The 27319-nt window shown below is 38.0% G+C and overlaps 1 protein-coding gene and 1 long non-coding RNA gene across 3 annotated transcripts in view; one reads left to right on the forward strand and one right to left on the reverse strand.

Annotated features, from left to right (window-relative positions):
• LOC120534007 overlaps positions 1-27319 on the forward strand; it is a 211459-nt gene that overhangs the window by 30537 nt on the left and 153603 nt on the right. The gene's annotated exons all lie outside the window — the stretch shown is intronic.
• The window catches only part of cped1 (cadherin-like and PC-esterase domain containing 1), a 333365-nt gene continuing 309613 nt past the window's right edge, over positions 3568-27319 (reverse strand). For both annotated transcript variants that reach the window (XM_039761207.1, XM_039761206.1), the window contains exons 20-21: positions 22533-22679; positions 3568-4358 (exon numbers count right to left, since the gene is read on the reverse strand). In XM_039761207.1, the coding sequence (XP_039617141.1) occupies positions 4149-4358; positions 22533-22679 (357 nt within the window). In that variant the 3' untranslated portion in view covers positions 3568-4148. The remainder of the gene's footprint in view (positions 4359-22532; positions 22680-27319) is intronic.

Genomic DNA, 27319 nt, shown 5'->3' on the forward strand with positions numbered 1-27319 from the left:
CTGTGAGGTACACAAAGTATAGTCCTTGGAAGGCATATTGGGATGGTGTCTACCTTAAAATGCAGTGTAAAAACCAGATTTAATTGCATTATTATCCACTATTGGAATTATTGCAATTGAAAATTTACAAAACAAAAAGAGACAAACTTGTTTCCATTTAACAGGCAAATGGGTCTTGCAATTGGACATACCAGTTATCCTGGTTATTTTTTCCAGGCCTCTCTTCCTTTTGGAAATAATGCATTGTTATTATGTACTTTTGGAGAAAAATAGAATGAATAATTGCTTGTCATGTTACCGCATGTAATGCCATTGGTACCAGGCCACAATGCATGATTTAAAAAAAAAAAGGAATGCAAGAGAATAAATTAAGTTTAAAAAAAAAAAAATCACATTTGGATTACTGTCAGGAGCATCACTGAACCCCAAAAACGGAAAGGGAATTAAAATAAAAATAAAGGGGCTTAAGGTTTTAATTTAAAGTGTGGTTAAAACAATGAGGATTTGTCTACTGGTGAATTGTTTCAGCACAGAACTATTTATGAGCTCTTTTGGCAGTGGACATGCTTTATATTTAGGTTTTGACAAAGTCTGAATTCCTTTCTGCAGCAGAGTAGCTGAAAATTCTGGGAAATAGATATCTATTTAGCTAAACGGTGCATTGTTGGAAATATATGAATACAAGAAAAATGAGATTAAATAGCAGTTGAAATGTAGTATGAATGCCCTATTGTGACGGTCTGAATTAATGGCACAACAAGCTCTGGCTCGCTATCAATGAATGCAATTTTTATGCTAACAGCCAGTTACATACTCTGCAGGCCATGATTTATATATTGGAAACGGTTGCTCTGCTTGTCTTCTACAGAGATCTAACCGAATATAGCAGAGGCAAACTTAGCAATTGAGACATATTTGTTTTCTTGCACACCTCTTTGAACCATCCTTCTGTTTTACTTTAGCATATCCAGTACATTGGGCTGTTTGACCTCCAGGACATCATTTGAACCATTTTAAAAAGGGACACCAGCTCATCAGAAGACATACATGAAGACGTATGCATTCAGTACAATTTACTTGAGAATTTCTTTGGGTTTGGAGGGCAACCACATGGTAGTATGGGTTAAAAGCAGAGTTAGCATTGCAGCCAGGGATGAGATGAACCCTAGGTGCTGGAAGGCAGTAAGGCTACGTCAAAGGGTCAGCCTATTATAGGTCATGTTAAGAAGAAATTAAAACGTCAGTATTGACAGCCGGCATGGGGACAGAGCAGTTTGTTTGTTAGAAGTGTCAGAGTGCTGAAGGCCTACACTCCTTTGATTCTTTTTTATAAAGACAGACTCTTATTGTCCAACTGCACCATTCCATTTTTGCTGTGCTGTTGAACTTCCTGTTTGTTGTTTATTATCAGTCACCCTACATTAGTAACATGTGTATTGTGGTATGCTTACCATGCGTATTGTGGTACGCTTTCCTCTAGACAGCTATAAATTATAACATTACATTTAGATTTTATTTCTTATTTAATGGAACAGTAGTTAGCATAGCTGCACCAATACGGAGTCCTGGGTTTAAGACTTGGCCCAGTCTCCTCAGGTCTGCATGTGTTATTCTTTAAGTACTCCACCATTATGTCTAAGCGTGTATTCTTTATGTCATTCCAATGACACAAGTGAGTGAATGGGATGAGATATTGTCAGGAACTCCGTTAGAATAATTGCAAAATATTAATCTTTGTGCATTTTTAAAAAATGTCTGGTGATGGTTTTGTGTCATCATTTTGTGGGTTTTAATACCCCTGTACCTTTTGATATGCAAAATGGGTGTGGGACTGTTTAATCTGAGTTGAACAGGTCTTGTTAAATTCATCTGTGATGACTATACAGTGTCTCAGTCATGCAGAGGATACAATGCACAGACAGTGTTAATTTACCTGTTGTGTTTTTGTGATATCTATCAGTACTGCATATTAGAAAGACAGACCTCCAGTCTCTTATAGTCTGTTTTTTTGGAGTTCTGTTCCCCTACACTACTTTGTACTCTGCACTTTGTTTTCCAGTTTGTAGTACGTGTGTGCCCACACACAGAATGCTCCGAGCATGAGTGAGCGTTAAGCATTAAATAAATTGATGCAGGCTGGGGGAGTGTGTTATGTGTGTTCAGGACATTGTGAGTGAGACTGTCATTACTTGCCAGTGAATCAATCTTCTAAATATCTTTATTGAAGTTACTTCCACAAACCAATGACATTCAGGAATGCCGGCCACTGTAGGTCCTTGAATACAGTCCATCATGATCATGGCTGACATTTTAACCCTTCCCATACCCTGATATTTCCTATAGAGTACAAAGGTTTGGACAGGAAAGGCAAAAAGAAATTTGACTCTACTGTCCTCTAGCGGTGGGCCTTCATATATGCTACCCTGCAGGATATGTCTGTTGGGTTCAGCTGATATTGGTGTATAACAAGGAATGTAAGGTTACTGACGATTATTTTTACATTAATTTTACATTGCCAATATTCAGTGGGTAGGACAGTAGGACCCAATAATGTGGAATGCAAGCCAGTTCAATGTAGCCTGTTTCACAGCACTAGAAAAAGCAATGGCTAATTTAGAATAGTATTTCAAATAAAAATCATGTAAAGGGTGAACAGGAGATTAGAGCTGGCATTTGACATCACATGATCATGCTTGATTTCAAAAAAGGAAATTTCATCCATTTGAAGTAACTTAGTTTTTGAGAGCCTGTGTCATAACCATTTTACTCCACATTCCAAAGTCCAATTAATTTCAATTAATTCATTTAAATTCTAAATTACCTCATGGTGGGTGAGCATGTGTATACATTCTGTAATGGGATGCTAACTAGTTCAATGATAATATTTTCCTTGTGTAATTTACTTCCTAGGTAAAGCAAGTGAAGAAAAGGCAAACGACTTGTCAAAATCGGATTATAAATATTCCCAAATTCACACCAATCTATATTTTGACCTCTGCCCTTTATCACTGGCCACCATGTATACCCCTTTTAGGAAATGTATTCCTCTTCACTCCTTGTTTTTTGGACTACACTAGGATATGTTTTGTTTTTGGCTTCTTACCTCTTTTTTTGACACTCGGCACCTCCGTAGAGTAAAGGGGCAGCCCTCTGCTCTCTTGGCTTGGTGTCCTTGTCCCTAAGGCTACTGTGTTGAGCAAAGTTCACCTTTGAAAGCAGGATGTAAGTCTGACACCACTCACCCAATAGGTCTATTAAGATTGGTACTAGTAGGTTTCATGATTGCACAAAAAGTGTAAACTGTGAGATTCGTTAACTTAGGAACTTTACCAGCAAATGGTTTTGTTTTGTTACTTTGCTTATCCAAGGATTGTTGTGGAACAGTGACTACTGTGCCCCTACTGCTGTATGTCTGTATTTAATGTGTATCTTGGTAAGGCTCATATAGGGTGAACTTCAGTGTTCAAAAAGACTTCATTTTATAGATTTTAAATATAACATTTTTATTGATCTTCATTTTGAATTTATACAAAGTACACAATCAGAATGAACAGAGTAAAATGGTCAAAAATATATGAAATCTGAAAAAAAAATGACATCAAATAACAATACTTTAAAAATCTGTATAAAAATAAATTGCTTTGTAATAAGACATTATAAGTTAGTTCTTTGGTTTAATAAAGAAAAGTATACAAACATTGGTAGCAAACATTGTCAGTTTGAACAGCCCTCATCCTTCACTGGTCAAGATCTCTCTTTACTATGACTACTGCAGTGTTTCATTATTTAGAATTATAGGAATGATTGCCTTGTGAGAATGGTACTATACATGCTTGTCATTGGTAAAAGCACTTGAGGCAGTATAATATTGGCCATTAAGTCGATCACACTCGTCTTAATTTTGCGGGACATATTTCATGTTGTCTACAGATGTTAAATTCATTTTTGGCCAGACATCAAGCCAGTTTGGTTTTCTTTCTTTTCGGATGTGCCATTCCAAAACCACGGATATATAAGGGCACATCTTGATCTCATAAAAACAGGAAAAGGGTATTGCATATCTTTCACTTTGCTGTACTGGGACAATGCTACGAGGGCAGAGTGTGACCCTTGAGTCGATTTAGCTTGTTAATTTTTTCACACCAGGCCTATGTGCTTCTCCTGCCTTTACTAGAACAGATCTGGCTGATTAGGATTTCTGAATAGACCTGATTTATTGGCCCTTTGACGTGATAGGGTGACTTAGAAGAGGAAGGGAAGTCTTGAAATTGTGGCAGCTTGCTGAAACCCTTTGCAGAATATCGAGAGAACATGTATTGGCTATACAATGACACTTGTGGCAATGCAGACTTTGCTACCTGTGGAGGGAAAAAAAAATGAAAATAGTTAGTTTAAATTGCATATTCTGGAGTTTTTTAAACACCATGGGTCAGTTATAGGGCCCCTGGGATAGAACTGTGCTAGTACCATATCGAGGGAATGATCGTAAGGGCAAAGTGTTGTTGCCGTGAACAGCAGAAGGGAGTAATGAGCAAAACAAAACCCCCCAACTATCTTGAGACGTTTTTAAATTCTAGTATGATCAATATTTTAGGCATGAAAAAAATGGGTGCCTGGTCACCCTAGTTTCATTGAATGATGCACCAACATAAATGGATCTTATCTTCAGTAAATGCAAAATTAAAAGAAACAAAAAGCATTATTTGGAGAGTAATGATGAGAACTTGTACACTTTACTGATATCACATCTTGAGGAGCACTGCACTGTTTTTACTTGTTACAATCTCAAAGATAATACCAAAAATGTAGTTTTTTGACTTGTCAGCTATTCACATGTGTTTTGTCTTGGTAGAGTAATATATTGCTCTACTTTCCCCTTTCGTATTATTAATAAGTAGCCTTTGTCAGAATGCCTCAAATCTCACAGACTTACCACTGTTTATAAGATATTATAGTATATAACTTCTCCCCACCTTCCTTTCTACATCTATAACCTCAGGCAATTAGGTGTAGTAAAAGACAAGCAGGAGTCAAGTTATAACTTAAACAATGTATTATTGGTAATATTCATAAATAATAACAATATGCAGAGTACATTTGAATATTGGCAACCATATAACCTGATAAATGGTGATGTGTAGTTTCAGGCGGCACACAGACTTATTAGTTACTTAAAATGTCTCTAGTTAAGGCATCATTTGTGGTCAGCTTTCTTCAGAACAGGCCGCATGCCTGTCTCATTATGGCTGCCGAACTGTGCTCTTCATTGTGTTGTTCTTGTCATGGTGTGAGATGGTCATTCAGCAGTTTGGTAAAAGTGGGAAAGTGTTTAAAGCAAGCAAATTTATAGATGTTCTGTCCAACCCCTAGAGCTAATAGGACGTTGTGATACTTAAAGGCTTCTGATACAAGCCAGTTCCAAACAGCCATACTTCAGACCAACGGGGGAATAGAAAATCTTAACAACTGCCATCCCCCCAAAAAATTAGTTGAGGTTAAGATTGGCAGTTAGGCAATCTGACTTTGTGTGGGGGATGAGAGAGAGACTCTAGTAGAGAAACATTTGTTAATGCACTTCCCCCAACTCTGTTGTAAAATTCACTTTCCTGACTTAGTTTTGCCTAAGTTACCAATAAAGACAATATTTATCAACTTGTATGCAAAATCTCACATCACAACAACATGTCAGTAATAACCCTATAAACCTATCATGCAGCAAAACTTACTTTGATTACTGATGTTATTAGGTTATCATCAAAAGGTACATAATACCTCATCAGATGCTGAACGATATTCTTAAAGTACGCCTAATTATACAATTCACAATTGCATAAATTTTAATAGCAGACTTTGATGCTGCCAGTAAAAATGTCTGCAGTACAGTATACTCTAATAATGGCTCTTTTTAATGGGTTGTGTGGTTCCTTGTTGAACCTTTGCTAAACAAACATTTCATTTTGGGAAGGGTTCTTTGCATATGAAGCTTTTTTTTTTTTTTGTGCTTTTGGAAAAAAAACTTTCTAACATGCTGAAAAGAAAACCTGAAATCTAATGTTTGGAAGGCTACCTAGCAGGACATCAACAGAGTAAGAAAACCTGGACTTAGCCTGTGTTATTGTATACAGCAGGAGTTCTTTTAAAATCAGGAACCCATTGGTATTTCTCAGATCTGTTACCATATACTCATGGTTGTTTACTGTTTAAGCCTGTTACAAATCTAAATAAAGTTCTTTCTGGAATCTTCATGTGGGTAGGTGTTTTTGGAACCAAAAACGGTTCCTCTATGGCATTGATCTGAAGAGCCACCTTTATTGTTATGGTTGTGCTTGTCAGAAATTTTTGGAAAGTCCTATCATGTTTCAGTGTTCATTTTACTAACTGCATTGCCAATATTGATAAATAAATAATGGTTAAATGTACAGTATATTTAAATACTTTTTCACAAAGTGTAAGAACAGTTTGGATTGATTATTTTACATGCATGGCATATGGTTTTCTGAGGGACTGAATTAAGCATAAGCAATTTATTACCATGCTATACTTTAGTCCATATCAGCACAGATAAGAGATATATAATATCTCGATTATAATAAAAAAATCTTGGGTTGAGACATGATCATCTTGGAGAGACACTCGGACGTCACACGAGACTAGACGGTGACTTCTGCATGTCACGCCCTACTTACAAACGATTTAAAACAAGTTCATAGACATCTAACCTTGCAGTTGTTGGAATGCTTTTGGCAGACGCACTTCATGTGCTCCCAGCTCTTAAAAATGTTATACTTTCTAGATTGCACGTGAACGACTAAGCGAAGAAGAAAGAGCAGCGCGTCGAAAAGAGACACGAAAGTGTTGGAGAGAAAAGAAGGCAAAGAAGAATGCACAAAAGAACAATAATTATGTGCAAATTCAGAAAATAAGGAAAGTAATAATCAGCCCGGACCAAGTGTAATTGAAAAGCTTGTAGGTCAAATCAGGGTCAGAGATAAAAGACTTCATAATGATGTTCAAAAACGTTGGTGCGATACACATGCAGAGCAGATTAGAAATTATGAAAGCAGTGGAAATCAAAAGGCTCAAATAAAACGGTGTGATACATATGCAGAGCAAGGTAAAGAATATGAAAGCAGGAAAATTCAAAAGTATTAAAAAAAAAAAAAAAGTTAATAAAGATTGCATTAGCACAAACAAATGGAAATTAATACTCGGTAAAATAACGGAACAGCAAAAAGAGATTGAATATATGGACATAGGTGATATGTTAGAGGTATGTAAATATTGTAAGGCTTTAAAGTTTAAGTCGGAGACTTGTAGATCGGCTAATTCCTGTAGCAAAAAGGGAAAAGTAGTGTTGCCTCCCAATGAAGAGGCGTATCTGCGAGAATTAAGATTTGTTGTTTGGTGAAAGTGAAATCCACAAACACTGCAGGCAAAATATCCCAGTCTACAATAATCTTTTCACGTTTGCATCATTCAATGCTCAAAACGTAATTTGCACGATTCAGGACCATATGCTATATGCTACCCAGCCACAGGGGATGCACAAACCAGTGTGTTTCTTCGTGCCGGGCCCAAGCCTGGGTAAATGGGGAGGGTTACGTCAGGAAGGGCATTCGGTGTAAACTTTTGCCAAATCAATGTGGACAACAATACAAATTTCCATATCAGATCGGTAGAGCCCTGGGTTAACCACAACCGCCACCAGTACTTTTAGTCAACAGGGTGCTGGCGGAAATTAGGCTACTGTTGGCCAAAGAAGGAGGAGAAGAAGAGGGGGGAGACGTGTCTGGAGGCAGGAGGAGAGGAGGAAGGTAAAGAGAGTGGAACTGAGGGTAGGAAATTTTAAATGTTGGCAGTATGACTGGTAAGAGGAGAGAGTTCAGCGATATGATGGAGAGAAGGAAGGTTGATATATTGTGTGTGCGCAAGAGACTACATGGAAGGGGAGTAAGGCCAGGTGGATAGGAGGTGGATTCAAGTTGTTCTGTCATGGTGTGGACAGGAGGAGAAATGGAGTAGGCGTTATTCTGAAGGAACAGTATGTCAAGAGAGTTCTGGAGGTGAAAAGCTGGAAATTGAAGGTGTGATGATGAATGTTGTTAGTGCATATGCCCCACAAGTTGGGTGTGCAATGGATGAGAAAGAAGATTTTTGGAGTGAGTTGGATGAAGTTATGAACAGTGTATCCAAGGGACAAAGTGGTGATTGGAGTGGATTTCAATGGACATGTTGGTGAAGGGAACAGAAGAGACGAGAAGGTGGTGGGTAGGTATGGTGTCCAGGAGAGGAATGAAGAAGGTCAGAGGATAGTGGATTTTGCCAGAAAGGTGGACATGGCTGTGGTGAATACGTATTTTAAGAAGAGGGAGGAACATAGGGTGATGTACAAGAGTGGAGGAAGATGCACACAGGTAGATTACATCCCATGCAGAAGAGTCAATCTGAAGGAGATTGAAGACTGCAAAGTAGTGGCAGGGGAAAGTGTAGTTAAGCAGCATATGATGGTGGTCTGTAGGATGATGTTGGAGATCAAGAAGAGGAAGGGAATGAGGGCAGAGCAAAGGATCAAATGGTGGAAGTTGAAAAAGGAAGACTGCAAGGTTGAGTTTAGGGAGGAGGTGAGACATGCACTGGGTGGTAGTGAAAAGTTACCAGACAGCTGGGAAACTACAACAGATGTAGTAAGGGTGACAGGAGGAAGGGTGCTTGGCGTGACATCTGGACAGAGGAAGGAGGAAAAGGAAACTTGGTGGTGGAATGGGGAAGTACAGGAGAGTATACAGAGGAAGAGGATGGCAAAGAAGTGGAATAGTCCGAGAGATGCAGAAAATAGACAAGAGTACAAGGAGATAAGGTGCAGGGTGAAGAGAGAGGTTACGAAGGCTAAACAAAAAGCATATGATGAGTTGTATGTGAGGTTGGACACTAAGGAGGTAGAAAAGGACCTGTACCAATTGGCTAGACAGAGGGACCGAGCTGGGAAAGATGTGCATCAGGTTAGGGTGATAAAGGATAAAGATGGAAACGTACTCACAAGCGAGGAGAGTGTGTTGAGCAGATGAAAAGAGTACTTTTGAGAGGTTGATGAATGAAGAGAATGAGAGAGAGAAGAGGTTGAGTGATGTGGAGATAGTGAATCAGGAAGTACAAACTTTGTACAACGGATTAGCAAGGAGGAAGTAAGGACAGCTATGAAGAGAATGAAGAATGGAAAAGCCATTGGTCCAGATGACATACATGGAAGAGCATGGAGGTGTTTAAGAGAGATGGCAGTGGAGTTTTTATCCAGATTGTTTATTGGAATCTTGGAAAGTGAGAGAATGCCTGAGGAGTGGAGAAGAAGTGTACTGGTGCCGATATTTAAGAATAAGGGGGATATGCAGGACTGCAGTAACTACAGGGGGATAAAATTGATGAGCCACAGCATGAAGTTATGGGAAAGAGTCGTGGGAGCTATCTTAAGAAGTGAGGTGATGATTAGTGAGCTGCAGTATGGTTTCATGGCAAGAAAGAGCACCACAGATGCAATGTTTGCTCTGAGGATGTTGATGGAGAAGTTTAGAGAAGGCCAGAAGAGTTGCATTGCGTCTTTGTGGACCTGGAGAAAGCATATGACAGGGTGCCTCGAGAGGAGTTGTGGTATTGTATGAGGAAGTGAGGAGTGGCAGAGAAGTATGTAAGAGTTGTACAGGATATATACAAGGAAAGTGTGACTAAGGTGAGGTCTGTGGTAGGAGTGACAGCAGGAGACAGAGCTGGAGGTAGCAGAGTTAAAGATGCTAAGATGTGCATTGGGTGTGATGAGGATGGACAGGATTAGAATTGAGCACATTAGAGGGTCAGCTCAGGTTGGATGGTTGGGAGACAAAGTCAGAGAGCCGAGATTGCGTTGGTTTGGGCGTGTGCAGAGGAGAGATGCTGAATATACTGGGAAAAGGATGCTAAGGTTGGAGCTGCCAAGCAAAAGAAAAAGAGGAAGGCCTAAGAGAAGGTTTATGGATGTCGTGAAAGAGGGGAGCAGCTGAAAGAAGAAGGACCATATGCTATGAGAATCTGTGGTCCCACAACAATTAAAGGTATGACAAGTTTAATTTCGAAGACACCACAGTTTGGGCAGGTGTATATTTATGATAACGGAGAAGTGATGCAACATAGAATCGAAAGAGTTAAATGATCGGACATATTAGAAATTATACAGCCAATAATGGATACAAATCCCTACATCCAAAAGTATTGCACTTTACACAAAAGTTATCTGCAAAACATGGACAAAGAAATTTTCTTAGGTTTCTATATGAATCCAAAAAATCATAGTCGCATTTATAATAAACCAACATGTGACAAATTGTCTGAGTAGATATTCGTGTATATCCAAAAGCAAATCACAAAACGTCATTTCTGACAAATAAATCACCACATGTAGATCAGTTGCTCTTTCCTTTGCTTTTCCTGATGGTGAAACGGGATGGTTGTAGAATATGAGACACATGAATTCTGATAAATTAATAACACCCACACAGTGTTTCAGGTCAAAATTAGTGATACGCTCCAATGTATTTAGTCCACTTCTGTCATCTCAATGTCTTTCCCAACATTACATTATTAATGCGTATCTAAAAGTGGAAGCAAATCGTCTGTTCTTTATTAAATCGAATCAAGCAAAACTTAGAATGGAACATATGAACGGTCTCATTGATTACATTCAAAATTCAAATATCAATAGTTTAGACAAATTCAAAATAGGTAAAGCAGTAATATTACCATCATCATATCAAGGTAGTCCAAGAGCATTGCAACAGTTATATCATGATGCAATGGCAATATCTCAAACTATCGGTCGGCCAGATTTATTTACTACAATGACGTGCAATCCACAATGGCCAGAAATCTGGAGATTCTTGAGAAAAATGTCACCAGCTACATCAGATCTGGATATTCTAACTTTCGTAAGTAGATTGTCTTATTTTTATTGAAAGAACTCGAAATGGTATTCGGACAAATCAGAGCATACATTTACACGATTGAATTTCAAAAATGGAGTTTACCTCGCATGCATTTATTGGTTACTTTGAAAAATTAAATTATTAATAGCAGATGATGTAGATCGGTTTGTCTGTGCTGAAATTCCAAACGGAGAAACCTATCCTGAATTATGGTACAAAGTCATTAAACACATGTCCTACAGAGCACATTTAAAAGATTCAGTATGTTGGGACTCAAAAGAAAAAAGCGTTTTTAAGAAATTTCCAAAAGCTTTCGTACAATCAACAGATATGACTAAGGCTGGCTTTCCTGATTATCGCAGAAGAGATAATTGTCACGAACAACACACTTATCACGGAAAGAAAGATGGTAAATTTGTGATGATCGACAACTCAATGATTATACCATATATCCTATATTTGCTCCAACAATTCAATTGTAATATTAATGTCGAGTATTATGCATCAGTTAGAAGTATTAAGTACATCTACAATTTTATGCCACTTCATTGGCTCAAGATGTCATTCACAATGTCACTTATTCATAGTACGCAGGTAGAGTATAAGAATGTATTGTGCACAGCAGAACTGCATGCCACAACAGTGCTAAACCGGACAAATTGTCTTATTATACCTTCTAAAAGAAGATCATCTTAGGATGATCCTGTACTTAATGCACACTGCAACGGACCCAGTAAGTTAAAGAATTGAAAAAATCTAAAATATGGGCCACAACTTACCAGTATAATTCTTTACTGTGTAGTTGTGAAAGACAATGTCCTGTTAAATATTATTTTCCCATATCACTTCATTGAGGATGAATACTTTTTATTGATAGTGGGAACAGTTAAACTAAACAAATCAAAATGCTCCACTTTTTTGGATTACATGTTTTTTGCTCATTTAGAGCATTATACTATCTTTGATCCTTCTGTAAATGCAACAGACTTAATAAGCCATCTATTTTAATATATTGGTGGAAAGAAGAAATTCAATATTGGAGTGAAATGTAAACCGTCATTACTAAAATAACAAACATATGAGAATAAACTAAACAATACAATAGGGAAGCAATAACAACCATGAACATTATCAACAATGGTCCTTCAGTATTGTTCCTGGCCCAAGGTGCAAAGACCTAACTAGCCTGTGGATCTAAAGTTGTGGGATGTTATCCAGTCCTGTAGAAGGGCCTAACAATTTCCTAGTTGTTGCCAGGAAAAGCTTCATGTCTTCAGATGTTGAAAGTCAGGATATCCCAAAGGAGCTCTTTGAAGTTTTGAACCTCCTTCACTCCAGACCAAGTCAGCAGCTGCACACTAGCATTAGTTCTTCTAGATACTGGTGACCACAGCAGCCACAGTATGTGTGGCCTGGCATTGTTCTGCTGTAAGATTATGTAGAAGGTGTTAACGAGAGTGTCTGTGACATTTTGCCTTGCTTTAGTCCAGTATAACTTCGAGCCAGTCCCTCATTGTCCTGTCACTTATGTGGGTATTCTTCTGGCAGTTTCATTAAAGGTATGGGTGGCGGATATGAAATAACCTTTTAAATGGCCCACTCTAGTGTGTTCAATGAGAAGCAAATCAATGTCCTGCTGATACTGTGCGTGTAGTTGGTCACAGTGTCAATCTTGGTACATGACCTGCCTGCAGAAGGTAAAATGTCTTCTCTCTCCTTTGTACCTGGTGAATTTCAATTATGGATGCACAGAAAACTGGCCCAGTGTAGTCTTTTCTCTGCTGTGCTCTCAATTTTGAATTAGGGCCTTTTTCAAAGTGACATGATCATTTTCTTACCTTGACCTTTTGGTTAACAGGGCACCTACCAAGCGTTTGAGTATCTGTCAAGTTGCAATGCCTCACTGCAAAAAAGTGTCTTTCTGTCCAAAAGACTTAAAACAAGTTTATGTAGTTTGGCAAAAAGTGTAAGCTATACCTATAATTTTGTCATTCGATCAAATGTTTTGTTACAATCAGTATTTATTACAATGAAATTGTCTGAACTGAATTGCCTGAGATATTAAGACTTAAGTCATGGTGACAATTAAGCAAAGGTTTTTAACAAATAAAGTGAATAAAAAAGGATGATATTAAAAAAATGCAGAAAACCCCACACATTTGGCACATTGTAGTGTTTATCAAGTATTGCAGTGTCTTCTCATACTTTGGTAACTTTTATGCTGCTGAAGTCATGAAATTAAATACCCTTGCTGACATCATGTTTTATAAGCTGAAATGTTGCATAAGAATGATGCTTAAAAAATGCTGTCATCTGGTATCCATTTAAGGGCATTTTTCCTGATTTAACTTTCTATTTTTATTTTTGACTATTCTACCCTTCTTTTGACTATGCTTTTCAATGAAAATTTTGAGCTATTTTGCCTGATTATTCCCAGTCGTACAGTTTGCCTTCTGATTCTCTGATCACACTGTTTTTACAAGACGGATGTCGTCATTCTAGACCTCGCCTGTAAGAGAGTAATGCTGGAGGGCTGATGAGAAAGCAGTTTTTTTTCCAGCGACTTTCTTGATTAGCAAGTAATTTCTGCTCCTAATGTAACATATTTCTTTTGGTTTAATTTTAACTGACTTGCTTCTTACAATTCAGAATGCTTAAATTGAGGCTCTCAAACTCATTAAGAGAAATATTTTTGGTCCAAATAAATTTCTTAATCAGATGCCAATTTTTGATGTTAATTAAACCCATTATTTAACTCTTTGGCTAGTTAGTGCTCTCATTCTGCCACACCAAACATTTCTAAAACAGTTCATTTTCTTTTTTATGAGAGCACCTGTAGAATGTTTTCTGGACCAGAGCAGATCAGTATTCATTATATATATATAATATAATATAATATACTAATAAAAGGCAAAGCCCTCACTGACTGACTGACCGACTTACTCACTCACTGACTCATCACTAATTCTCCAATTTCCCGTGTAGGTAGAAGGCTGAAATTTGGCAGGCTCATTCCTTACAGCTTACTTGCAAAAGTTGGGCAGGTTTCATTTTGAAATTCTACGTGTAATGGTCATAACTGGAAGGTATTTTTCTCCATTAACTGTAATGGAGTTGAGCTGGAATGACGTGGGGAGTTTAGGTGTGACATCATCACGCCTCCCACGTAATCACGTGAACTGACTGTCAACGCAGTGCGTAGTAAATCAGGAAGAGCTCCAAAAAGCGCTGAAGAAAACATGCATTATATAATTGAGAAGGCAGCGAAACAATAAGAAGTGAGCGAGTGACATATACTACCATATTCATGAGTGTTGCTGCCTCGGAAAGAAAGCAAGGTGTAAACCTAAACTTTAAATTAAGTTCATAGACAGGCTGCCGCTGGCGTTTCTCATGCCTAGAGGTAATGCGGGATACAAGTTTAATGAGAGGACGCAGGATATAAACGAGCGTTTTGATCACTTTGTAACTAAATTAAAATTGCAGGTGAAGGGGTGTGCTTATGCAAATTCCGAGACTGTGTTTGTGGGGGATTGACAGTTAAGGCGGGTGGGGGAGTCACGTCATCATCTCCCCATCTCCCCATTTCGCTCTGAGCTGAGCTCCGCAGCTAACGTCGTCTTCCGAAGCAACTTCGTCACACTGCCACCAAATACTCACAGAAAAATCCACAAGTTAATACACCCGCTGTCTGTAGAGTTTCTCCAAACTGAATTCTTCAGGCACAACTTACAAAAGGTTACATTGACAATCGTGTTACGTTATTTTTAAAATCTTTCCTTTTCTTAGCACAAGCACAGCTGAGAAGCTTCGATGCATGTGCTCCATAACGCGTTAAAAAATCACGCATTTAATCACACTTTGCATTACAAGCAAAGGGGAGCTTTTGTCAATGCATGATTTCCTGGTACACCGATTACATTGATCAGCTAATCCCGATTCATTTTACCCTCGCACCCCCTTGGTTTGAGAAGAAGTATGAAAAAATATGAGGTTAACACAGAAAAACAGATCACCAATTCAAGCTTTATGAATAATCGCCATTAATTCGCCATTAATAATAATTTTGGTAAAGCCATACTCAGTGTAATCCTCCTTCCATTTTATAATTTTTACGCCACTAGCCATGATTAAATGAACGGTAAATAAAGTAAGAGCAAAGCGAGGGTGACTTATTTAGGCAGGCATATATATGAGAGCAACACTCATGACAATTTCAATCATGTTACGTTAATATTCAAATGTTTCCTTTTCTTTTTCATTACTTCTTTAACACCCTACTTCTCCGCTGCGATATATATATATATATTATGTATATGTAAACATCTTAGATTCACGAGTAGTGATTTGGGTGGTGAGATGTCTATTGAGGTGATCACCATCGATCAAAGAACTGTCACTTACCAAGTGGTTTCCATGCCCGGAGATGCCGCCTGCCTTTTCCATTCTCTGTGTTACATATTGCACGGCCATATCAGGCTCAATCTTGATATCCGGAGGAACATTGTGTCTTATGTATTGAATGACTGGGACAGGTTCAAGGTGTGGACTGATGATGGTACAGGAGATAATTATACTACACAGGAGCACTATAAGAGTGAAATGCTTAAGCCCTTCACCTATGCTTCTGCATGTGAGTTGATTGCAGCTGCTGAATTGTTCGGTTGTCACTTTCAAGTGTACCGAAATGGTCAAATATTTTACGCCTTTGGACAACTGCCAATACCTCTTAAACATCTTAGATTCACAGGTGACTATTTCAGTAGTGGACACTTTGATGTTTATGAATGTTTAAACTCTCAAAGCTGAATGCGAAGTTGTCGATGAAACTGGTTGTATGCTTACAACGTTTGACAGATGCAGAATGTCACTTCAACACAAGTCCTGCAAATGCTAACGTAATTGAAACAAACCATAAAACTCAAACTGATTATGACAGCAGCAATTCAAGCTGTGAGAAAACAGTAAAAAGGAGGTGTGTCAGACATCGTGGCACATTTTCTGTGATGCTGTCATCAAATACTTGCAGAAAAATCAACAAGTTCATAGAGACGCTGTCGCTAAATACTCGCAAAAGAATCCACAAGTTAATAGACATGCTGCCGCTAAATATTCGCAGGCAAATCCACAAGCTAATACCGGGAATGCCTGTTAAACATCTTAGATTCACGAGTAGCGATTTGGGTAGTGAACACTTCGATGAATGAAACCTGTTATTTTTACAACAAGTGACAAACACAAATGTAACTTGAACACAACACGTCCTCCAAATATGAACCTGATTGAAACAAATAATAATAATCAAATCCTTGATGACAGCAACACTCATAACAGTGACAAAACAATTACATTGACAATCACGTCACGTTATTTTTAAAATGTTTCCTTTTCTTTTTCATAACTTCTTTAACACACTACTCCTCCGCTGCGAAGTGTGGGTATTTTGCTAGTGTACTGTATATATAATTTTTAAAGTAGGTAGATCATTTCGACCTGGTCATTTTAAAAGTAGCTCGCAAGCCAAAAAAGTGTGGGCATGCCTGCCTTAGACCTTTACTGTATTCATTCACATTTTATTGAAACAGATATTCTATTTATATTCTATTATTGCTTCTTTTTTAACTGTACAGCACTTCGGTCAGTTGTAATGCTGTGTTTTTAAGCGCTCAACAAATAAAAATGGTATGGTATGGTATTATGGGTACACAGGTGCAAATGTAATGAAGCTAATTGGTCATCTGGAAAAAGACGTTTAAGTGCTCTGAATGTGAGGAATTGAATCGCAAATATCTTTTGATTTGATACTCTTTATTCATTTCTGCGAGGAAATGATCTTTTTGTATGACCTTTGGGGATCTGACTGTACAGCACTTGTGGAACAATTTTCAGGTTAAGAGAAATCAGTATGCATATCCCAAGAAAGGCAGAATGTTTTGGAAACACTGGACAAAATTGAAATCGCAAAAAGACTGATTTGACAGAGATGGAATAACATTTTTAACTAAACTTGTATGTTCTGTTGTATGTTGTTGTATGTAGTAATGTAAATTTTAAGCAAACACGTAAAGGTAGAAGAAATAACACATTAAAAATAGCTTGCCTTAATGCTAGAAGTATCAAAAATAAGGTAAGTGAGTTGGAGTTGTATGTAGCAGAGCATAATTATGATATTATAGCAATAACGGAAATCTGGCTAAATAACAAAGATGGGGATGAGTGTAACATAGAGGGATACACATTTTTTAGGAAGGATAGACAGAACAGAAAAGGAGGTGGGGTTGCTGTTTATGCCAAACAGGGTTTAAATGTAAGTCATCTTCAGTTGGATGATGAGCCCCATCTTAGTGAGGACATGTGGCTTCGCCTGGAAAATATTAGGGAAAAAGGTCTTATTTTAGGAGTGTGTTATAGACCACCCAATTCAGACAGTAATTTCAACACACATCTTTTTAGTAATATTAAAAAGGCAAGTTTACAGGGGGATATTATAGTCATGGGGACTTTAATTATCCAAATATTAACTGGGATAACCTTACAGATGGAGGAGCACAAGAGCAGGAGTTTTTAGAAGTAATCAGCGACTGTTTTTTAACACAGCATGTTAAAGCACCAACAAGGGGTGAAGCCTGTCTGGATTTAGTATTCTGTAATAATCAGGATAGAATTGAGGGTGTAGAGGTGATTGAACCACTAGGGTCAAGTGACCATAATGTAATACAATTCTCAGTATTTTGTAAGAGTACAGATGCAAAGACTAAAATTGTTAAGTTGAACTTTAGTAGGGCTAATTTTGAGCAGATGCACAAAGTCTAAGTAGGATAGACTGGGATAAGCTTTTAAATGTGGAGACAGTCGAGGAGCAGTGGAACAGGTTTAAAAATGTTTTACATGTAATGCAGGACAGATACATACCTAAATTTGGAAGTAATAGGAAACTAAAAAAAAACTCCACGATGGATTAATAAAGATTTAAAAAAGAAGTTGCAAAGGAAAAACTGCTGTATAAGGCATATAAGACTAATGACTGCAAAGAGAACCGTAGCGTATGAGAAAATGAGGGCAACCATTAAGAAGGATATCAGAGAGGCTAAAAGACAGTTGGAGAGGAATATAGCAGATAAGGCAAAGAAGACCCCAAGAGATTCTTTCAGTATTTTAGTAGTAAAAGAACAGTTAAGGAGGAGGTCAAGTTCATCAGGAATAGTAAAGGGAATTAAAAGATACAGACAATGAAATAGCAGATGCCCTAAACTTACATTTTTCTGAGGTGTTTACAAGTGAGCAAGTGGATAACCTCCCAGAGGTAAACACAACTACTAAGGAGGTACTGAGGGATTTGGAAATTGTAGAGGGAGAAGTGCTGCTCAGATTAAATAAGATGAAATCAAACAAATCACCAGGCCCAGATAATATTTATCCTCGTGTTCTTAAGGAGGCTAGTGAGTACATATATAAACCCTTGACACATATTTTTAGGAAGTCACTGTGCACTGGAGAGATTCCAAAGGACTGGAAAATGGCAAATATCATCCCATTATATAAAAAGGGTGACAGGGCAGATCCAAGCAACTATAGGCCAGTAAGCTTAACAAGCATCACAGGAAAATTAATGGAAGGAATTATTAAGGATAAGATTGAGCAACACATGGCAAGGACAGGAGTTATTCTGAACAGTCAGCATGGGTTCAGAAGAGGGAGGTCGTGTTTTACTAACATGTTGGAATTCTATGAGGAGGCAACAAAAGGATAGATCAAAGTGGAGCTTATGATATTATTTATCTGGACTTTCAGAAAGCATTTGATAAGGTGCCACATGAGAGGTTGGGCATCAAGTTAAAAGAAGTGGGAGTTCAGGGTGATGTTTTTAGATGGGTGCAGAATTGGCTCAGACACAGGAAGCAGAGGGTGATGGTGCGAGGAACCTCATCAGAACTGGCCGATGTTAAGAGTGGTGTTCCACAGGGGTCAGTGCTAGGGCCGCTGCTATTTTTAATATATATAAATGATTTAGATAGGAATATAAGTAACAAGCTGGTTAAGTTTGCAGATGATACCAAGATAGGTGGATTAGCAGATAATTTGGAATCCGTTATATCATTACAGAAGGACTTGGATAGCATACAGGCTTGGGCAGATTTGTGGCAGATGAAATTTAATGTCAGTAAATGTAAAGTATTACACATAGGAAGTAAAAATATTAGGTTTGAATACACAATGGGCGGTCGGAAAATCGAGAGTACACCTTATGAGAAGGATTTAGGAGTCATAGTGGACTCCAAGCTATCAACTTCCCAACAGTGTTCAGAAGCCATTAAGAAGGCTAACAGAATGTTAGGTTATATAGCATGATCTGTGGAGTACAAGTCCAAGGAGGTTATGCTCAACCTTTATAATGCACTGGTGAGGCCTCATCTTGAGTACTGTGTGCAGTTTTGGTCTCCAGGCTACAAAAAGGACATAGCAGCACTAGAAAAGGTCCAGAGAAGAGCGACTAGGCTGATTCCAGGTCTACAGGGGTTGAATTATGAGGAAAGATTAAAAGAGCTGAGCCTTTACAGTTTAAGCAAAAGAAGATTAAGAGGTGACATGATTGAAGTGTTTAAAATTATGAAGGGAATTAGTACAGTGGATCGAGACTGGTATTTTAAAATGAGCTCATCAAGAACACGGGAACACAGTTGGAAACTTGTTAAGGGTAAATTTCGCACAAACATTAGATAGTTTTTCTTTACACAAAGAACGATAGAAACTTGGAATAAGCTACCAAGTAGTGTGGTAGACAGTAAGACGTTAGGGACTTTCAAAACTCGACTTGATGTTTTCTTGGAGGAAACAAGTGGATAGGACTGGTGAGCTTTGTTGGGCTGAATGGCCTGTTCTCGTCTAGATTGTTCTAATGTTACATGATTGCTCCATCTACACAGAGAAGCCATTCACTGTTTACTAAAAAGAAAGTATTGGTAACATTATGTGTAAAATGAGGCTTTGCAATAGTGATTCACCCTTACACCAAAAGAATGTTGTTGGATCTACTCTACTTTATCATTGTCTTCGAGGATTTTAAATGCCTGGACTTGATTCTCATACAGTCTCCTCTGCCCAGGCTTAAACAGGTTTAATTCTCAGAGTCTGTCAGAGTAGGACAAGTCCATAAGTTCTGGGGTGCACTTGGTTGCTCTCCTCTGCACAGCTTCAAGTGCTGCCACTACTGTCTTTCTTGTACTGGGGTGACAAGAACTAAACACAAAACTTAAGGTAAGGTCTTACTAGTGCATCTTTACTAGCAGCGCCATGACTAATTTCATTAACTGTTACATTATAGTGCATATCCTCTAGCCATAACAGTGGGAAGATGATTTTTCTGAAAGTACAGCTGTTGGTCATTCATTGTTAATCATGCCTGTCATCAAGCTTTACTCTGAATCAATATGTATATCTTTCCATCTCGATGATCATTACAGTATTATTCTTGAAATTGTTGCGAAGTGGCAAAAATTACACACAGCTTAGAAAAAATATCGTACCTTATGATGTTTTCCATCTTGTTCTTTGAATATTATTAATTTTTGTGTTAGTGTCAGAAAACTATAAAGCGTCATCATGAGTACCATGTTGCAGCTCGGGGTGCGGTAAAATCATGATGTCATTCATTCTCAAACATAAAGTCCTACTTCTATCTTTGTGATGCTTCACAACTACTTCTCATGTCCTGCTTTAGGGCGGACAAATTCTTACCCTAGCTAGACCTTTAGTGCAATTCCTAGAAGTAATGTTGAGATACTTAATAAATGTGGGCACTGATCTGAGTTAAACATGTCTGTCTTAGACCATTTATATACAGTAAGTCCAAAGCGTAATTTTAATGTGTACTGCTCAACTTCAAAGCAAGAAGTGATCAAATAACACATTTGTGAAGTGATAATACTTAGGAACTGTAAATGATAAAGTTTTGAATGCTGCTTTTCTTTTTCTTTTTTTTTTTCATTATATACTAGTGATGCTAGTGGGTAGCACAGTTTTACAGCAGTTCATGGTACTGCCTCATTACTTTAAGAAAATGGGGTCAAGTGTCATCTTGGTCACTGTCTGAAGATTGCATGATCACCCTGTGTCTGAATGGAGTTTTTCCCCAGGTACCGTAGTAAAACTTCCAAAAGGTGTATTGATTAGGTCAACTATTGCCTCTAAATTGACCCACTGTGAGCGAGTTTGAACTGGGTTGAGTGGGTTTGAATTTGTAATGGATGGTTAATGTCCACAGTGGTCTGGAGTATTCGATGTTTTAAAATTTCCCTTTTCCTAGTTGTGTTGGACAGCAGAGGCCCTTATCCGGCCAGGATACTCCAACAATGGAAGGAGCGGGCGAAAGAGTGTTTTCAGGACAATTTCTCTCCTGGACCGATAGAGGGCAGCCCTCTTGCTTAAAGTGGGGCCATGGGTTTGGAGCATGGAGGCTAAACCCTGCTGGGGCCAGTGGCCACCGCCAAGCAGCATCTGGGCGTTTACAGGGCCCTGTTTGGCAGCACTTCTGTCACACCAGGAAGTATTGCCAGAAGAAGGTTGTTGGGCACCTGGAGTCCATCCTGGAGCCCTATAAAAGGGGCTAGTTGCCATTACTCAAGGGCTAGAGTTGGGAAGAAGAAGGACAAAGCCTTTAAGGAGGAGTGGAGGCAAGAAGGACTGGAAGCGAGAAAGACAGTGTTTCGGTGATGTGAACATTGTACTCTTATGGGGAGCGAAGGAAGCTCTTTCTCATCTGTAAATAAAGGCATGCTGTGTGGAGAAACTTGTGTCCTGCCTGTTTGTGTAGGGTTAGAGCGGCTGTATGCACTGTCTAAACCTCTAACAACATTAATTTCATTGGGACCTATATTTGAGGAGCAGTTGTTTGGGGGATAGGTTGTAGCAAGGCTGGACCCTGCCTCTTTACTCAACATCTCCCATATAATGGCACTATTTATCCTATATAATCTCGTCTGTACGTAGAGGAAGTGTGGGGAAGCTCAACCCTATTTTAACTGTATTTCAGAAAATACAGTAAACCTTTTATTACTCTTTCTCAAGTACCAGAATCCTTTGTAGAAGCTTAAATGTGGATAACATATACGCCACGAGAAAGTAAGGAGTAAGAAGATAATTCAAACAGAATACTTTCCATGATATCGGTGAACCACATCTAAGCTAGACTGGATGTTTTGGAATACTACTAGCATTTAAGTGCTACCAAAGTGCAATCAGACTAAGATCAGATCAATAAATGCAGCAAAGTGCTTCACAGACTGAGGATCTGGGCCATCTGCTACCAACATGCACATTCCTAAAGCTGGAAACCAGAAGGGCACTAAAGTGAAGTCCTATTTAAATGTAATTTTCTTCTTAAACCTTGGAATGCAATCTGTTGATTTTTTTTTTTTTTTTCTCCATCCAGCCAACCACCGTAATATACTCTCCACCTTTCATGTGATTTGGTAGAGTATTACAAGTACAAATATGTATCATTACATACACAATAAAGAAAATTATCCCAGCAAGACTGTGTCTTTGTGATGGCTAAACTACGTGGTTCCATTCCATTCACAAGTTTACCTCATGGAAGTGGCAGGCACACCTTCCCTGAAGAAACTCTTTATAGCGACCCATTGTAATGCTGAAGGTATCGATAACCTCATATCCATTTCCTTTTGCTGCATCTAGTATTCTTCCATTTTCCAGAAAAAGCTCTTGTACAGCCTCCTGCAATGAAAAAAGCAAGCGGTGTTGTCAGTACGCTGTTTTCCTGGTCATGGCTGTGTGGATCTGAAGGCATATGGGCTGTGTAAAGAAATGCTGTCTAAACCAGAAGGTTGCCAGTTCAGTCACCACTTCTATCATTGTGTGAACTTAATCGAGTCACTTATACTGCTTGTGGTAAGCTGTCCCAATTTCTCATCCAGATACTTCTTAAAGGTTGTCAAGGTTTCTGCTTCAACTACAGGACTTTTGTTTGTTTGTTCCAGATTCCCACAACTCTGTGTGTTTTGGCTTTAGTCCTAAGTGCACATCCCCTTAATTTACACTGGTGTTCTTGAGTACCTGATTCATAGCTAAGTTGAAAGAATTCTGCTGGAGTTGTTGTTAAGAGCATAATCATGAGCATATACAGTATGTCCATGGACAAATAAACAGTTTGATGAGATAAAATATACCTGGAAAAAAACACCCAGTACCAAGTAATAGGTTGCATCTTCTTCTTCTTTTATTTTTTTTTATTCATCTGCTTAGGTTTTTCTTTTATACCACTTAGCTATAGGATCATTTGTTTCCTAAATGATGATATTTTCTAGGCAGCACTAGCACAGTATAATTTGATTCTTGAAACCTCTGCTAAATTCAGAAAAAAAGATTCATACCCAAAATTCTCTTTTTAACCCCAGCAACACTTAGGGGTATCAAAGAAATTAGGTGGGCATGCTGGAAAATGTTTCAGTAAATAAATATTATGAGTCTCTCAGTTTTATGTCCAGTAAAGATCTTTTAGAATTTCTGATATGCATACTATATCTAGAATGGATGTATTTTAAGCTAATCCTTAATGGACTGTCTGTATTAGGAATCAACACAGTTAATATCAACTACCTCGTAGCTCCAGGCCATTCAATATATACAGTTTGCATGTTGTCTATGTCACTGTTTAATTTTGTTTCTTTTTCAGGTACCATAGTTTCCCCCCATATCCCAATCAGGACCATGTTAGGGTAATTGTCATTCTACACTGGTCATGTGTTGTGTGTGTACACACTAAATGGGGCCCTGTGATGGATAGGTGGCCTATTCAGGACTAGTTTCTACTTTGTGACTAATGCTACTCTGGTCCCCTCACCTCCATTTTATTGGTCAAAATAAATAGTTAATGGTGCTTCCTTACAGCACCAGGTGACATTCAACAGTGAGCCTAATCACTGTTCTTGTGAAGTTTCAAACCTGTGTCTGGATCCACTTTTACCATAATCATGGAATTGTGGCACTTCAAACGGGAATGACCTGCATAAGTGTGCTACTGCTGAACTGGCATTCCATGAACTGATTGTACTTGCCTTAGGCCTAATGCTTTGAGAATGGAGACTAGTTTTATACATCCCTGTAATGGAAAACATGGGTACAAAAGATAGATGAATGTAATGCCATGTTAGTAAATTATATGCCTAATTCCCAAATTTCTTTGATATATTCTAGAGTATTTTCCAAAAAAAACATACTTTATTAGAAGTGGCACAGAGGACTTAAGCGGTGACATAATGGGTACATATTGTTTTCTGTAAACCCACAGAAAGGCTACAGGAGTTATGCAAAACTAAGGGCCCAACTTAAAAACTGGAATGATTAACTCACAACAGGAAAAGGTGGTGAACAACAAAAGACAGGATTATTACTTTATTTTTTTTTTTTTAAATCGAGACCAGACATGATGACAACAATCTGTTATTTACTGTTGTAACTATATCTAATTTTTTAAGCAGCTTGGCACCAAATGAGTGAATGAAATGAGCTTCAAAATAAGCAACATAAATGTGTGGGAAATAAGAAATGAAACAATATGAATTCTTCCAATACAGACAATGGGCTAAGTGACATATGGGAAGAAAGTGACTCAGCCTAGCTAGCAAGCAAGCAAAGGGGCACATACAAAGTAAAATTAGGTAAATAAAATAAATTGAGTAAATAAAGATAAGTTATAGGAGGGTAGTTTTGTAGTTGAAATGCCTGCATAAAGATATAATACTGAAATACTTGACTGAAGGTCCATTCGGCATCTTTTAGAGAATCTTAAGATCAGACTACAGTTTCAAGCAATTGATGATAAATTGAGTCAGTTATTGGACAATATCGCCTGAGAGAGCTTTTACAATTGATGCTGAGGGTTGCAATATGTTATGGCTTAAATGAAAAAAACTGGCTTGTGATCTGTATATGACACCGCAGAGAACTGTAACTGTCTAAGAATAATTTTATATTTAAATATATGAAAGAAAAACGGAAGTATATAGGTAATGGGCCTTTCGGAACAGATTGGCCTGGGAGTTGTCATGGACAGAGGAAGGAGACCTAGAGTTGCTCTGTAAAAACACTGAGGCAAAATATTATGTCTCTTGATTCTGGCAAATTTCAAAAGAAATGACAAGTGGTACAGCCAGCTCCCCAAGTAACTGGTAGGTAGGGCCACAGCCATTCTCACATGTTGCTTGTGCATGATTCATGAGGAAATGTTTTTGTTCTTGAAAGATACTTTCTTTACATGTTTTGTGGGTCTTAAATCTGGAGGAGGTATAAGGCTTTTGAACTAAAGTCTACATACTGTGCACAGTAGTTAATGGAGCATTACAAGAAACAATATGAAACATTGTCTCATTAGTTGGATAAATTCAAACAAACCACAGAGGTGGATCTTAGTTTGACCAAATAGAAAGACATGAACAGCTTCAGTACAGGATGTGTAAAAATACTGGCAAACTATACTATTATTCTTGTTGTTTGGTTTTCAAGCAATATAACTGTTTATAGCAAACCTCCTCATCTTCTCAGCAAGAGAAAGTTCTAAAACCCTACAGATAAACCTTTTTTGTTAGCTGTTTAAATCTTCATTTTTTTTTCTTCACTACGCAAAACTGGTTACTACAGAAGCTTATTCCTGCCACGCAAAAACAATAGAATATTGCATTATTTCACAAAAGATACTGTCTGGTGTAGTTGGTATTATCATTCATGTGCGTGTTCTAGACATCATGTGACGGCTAGTGAAGTATTAATTGAGGATGTGCATAGCATGCAATAAAGTGACAAGAACTGACCAGAAGCCATAGGTATATATTTAATCCTGCATGTGCTGAGGGATAAATTTAATCTGCAAGGTTTAGGGTCACAGGGAGCCAGTGATTTTCACAGCAGCACTGGGTGAAAGGCAAGAAGCTACATGCTGTTTTTAGTTTGCTCTTGGAGTTGGGCATGGTCATTGAGGGAGAGGTTAAGAAACCATGTAGTTTGCATTCAACTGACAATAACTGAACAAAAGATATAGACATTTAATTGTAATCAGATTAAAGTTTAGTAAATTTAGTGCAGATGTTTTAATATAGGCAGTGTGGTAGTACATAGCTAGCATTCCTGACTCTCAGTGCCAGAGTCTGTATAGTGTTTGCATGTTCTCCCTGTGCATGTCACTTGATTGTGTGCAATGTGCCTGCTCAACTTCTCCTTTCACACATATGTGCAATGTTGCTGGTGGCAGGAGCAGGCAAGATCTTCCAATATTGTAAATGTTTCAATAATATTTCTTGATTAACAAAAACATTTAGTCCTTCATGCGCTATGAAGTAAATAACAACCTTCCATTTTTTTCTATCCGTAACTTCTGCTCCTGAACATTCAAGGTAAGAACACTTTACCTGGTCCGCCACAAGGCCATATTGTTTCAAAATATCTATAATAAATAACTAGATCAAAATTAAGCCAATACTTTATTTATAGATTTCTGTTAGTGGATTGCACAAAGCACCCTCTTTTCTGTTTGGTGGGGCAATCGTGCGGTGTATCATGCACCACATTTTCCTCTTGCCTTACACTCAGTGCTGTTGTAAAGTTAAGCTGGAGGAAAAAAAAAATCTGCAGAGGCTCCAAGGCCAAAATCCCAGCATGTGCTTAAGTCATACCTCATTGTTCCAGGCTTCATCCACTGCTATTGCTGCACCAGTCCGCTGCTCTGACACACAGGATCCCTTGAACCCTCGCTTATGAACAAGATACCAAAGATAGTAAAACTGCTTTACTTGAGGCAATTGCCTCCTCTCCCCTGCATGTCAGAAGAGAAACTCCCTTTCCCTTAGTGTTAAGATACATACAGTTTCCCTTTAGGTATTCAAACTCCAGGGAACAAATCAGTTCAACATTAATCATATCTTTGTGGTGGCAGGATTAGTATTTTATTAACGTGTTGATAAATATTGTGAGAGAGTGGATATTTCAACGGTTTCTTATGAGAAATTGTTAAAGTAATTTTGGGATTTGTCCAAAATAGCCACTTTACTATTAGGTTGGATATATTGACTGAACTCTCAAAGTGTAAAACTGGGGAAAAAAATTGAACTATACAGTCATCTAAAGGCAAACATGTTTTACATTTCTGAACAAAAAAACTAGCTTCATAACAGAACATAGCTGCCAACACTAGTCAAAACACGTTTTGTACTTCTGAATACAGCAAGTGTGTAAAATTATAACAGATTCCAGGATCTCTGGATTCTTAGTAAGCTAGCATGTGATAAAAATTAAAAATAAATAAATTAATTAAAATACTTGAAATCCTTGCCCACAATATAAGTATGACGTGTATTAAACATAAT

The sequence above is a fragment of the Polypterus senegalus genome, chromosome 8, assembly GCF_016835505.1.
Source record: "Polypterus senegalus isolate Bchr_013 chromosome 8, ASM1683550v1, whole genome shotgun sequence".
Classification (NCBI taxonomy): domain Eukaryota; kingdom Metazoa; phylum Chordata; class Cladistia; order Polypteriformes; family Polypteridae; genus Polypterus; species Polypterus senegalus.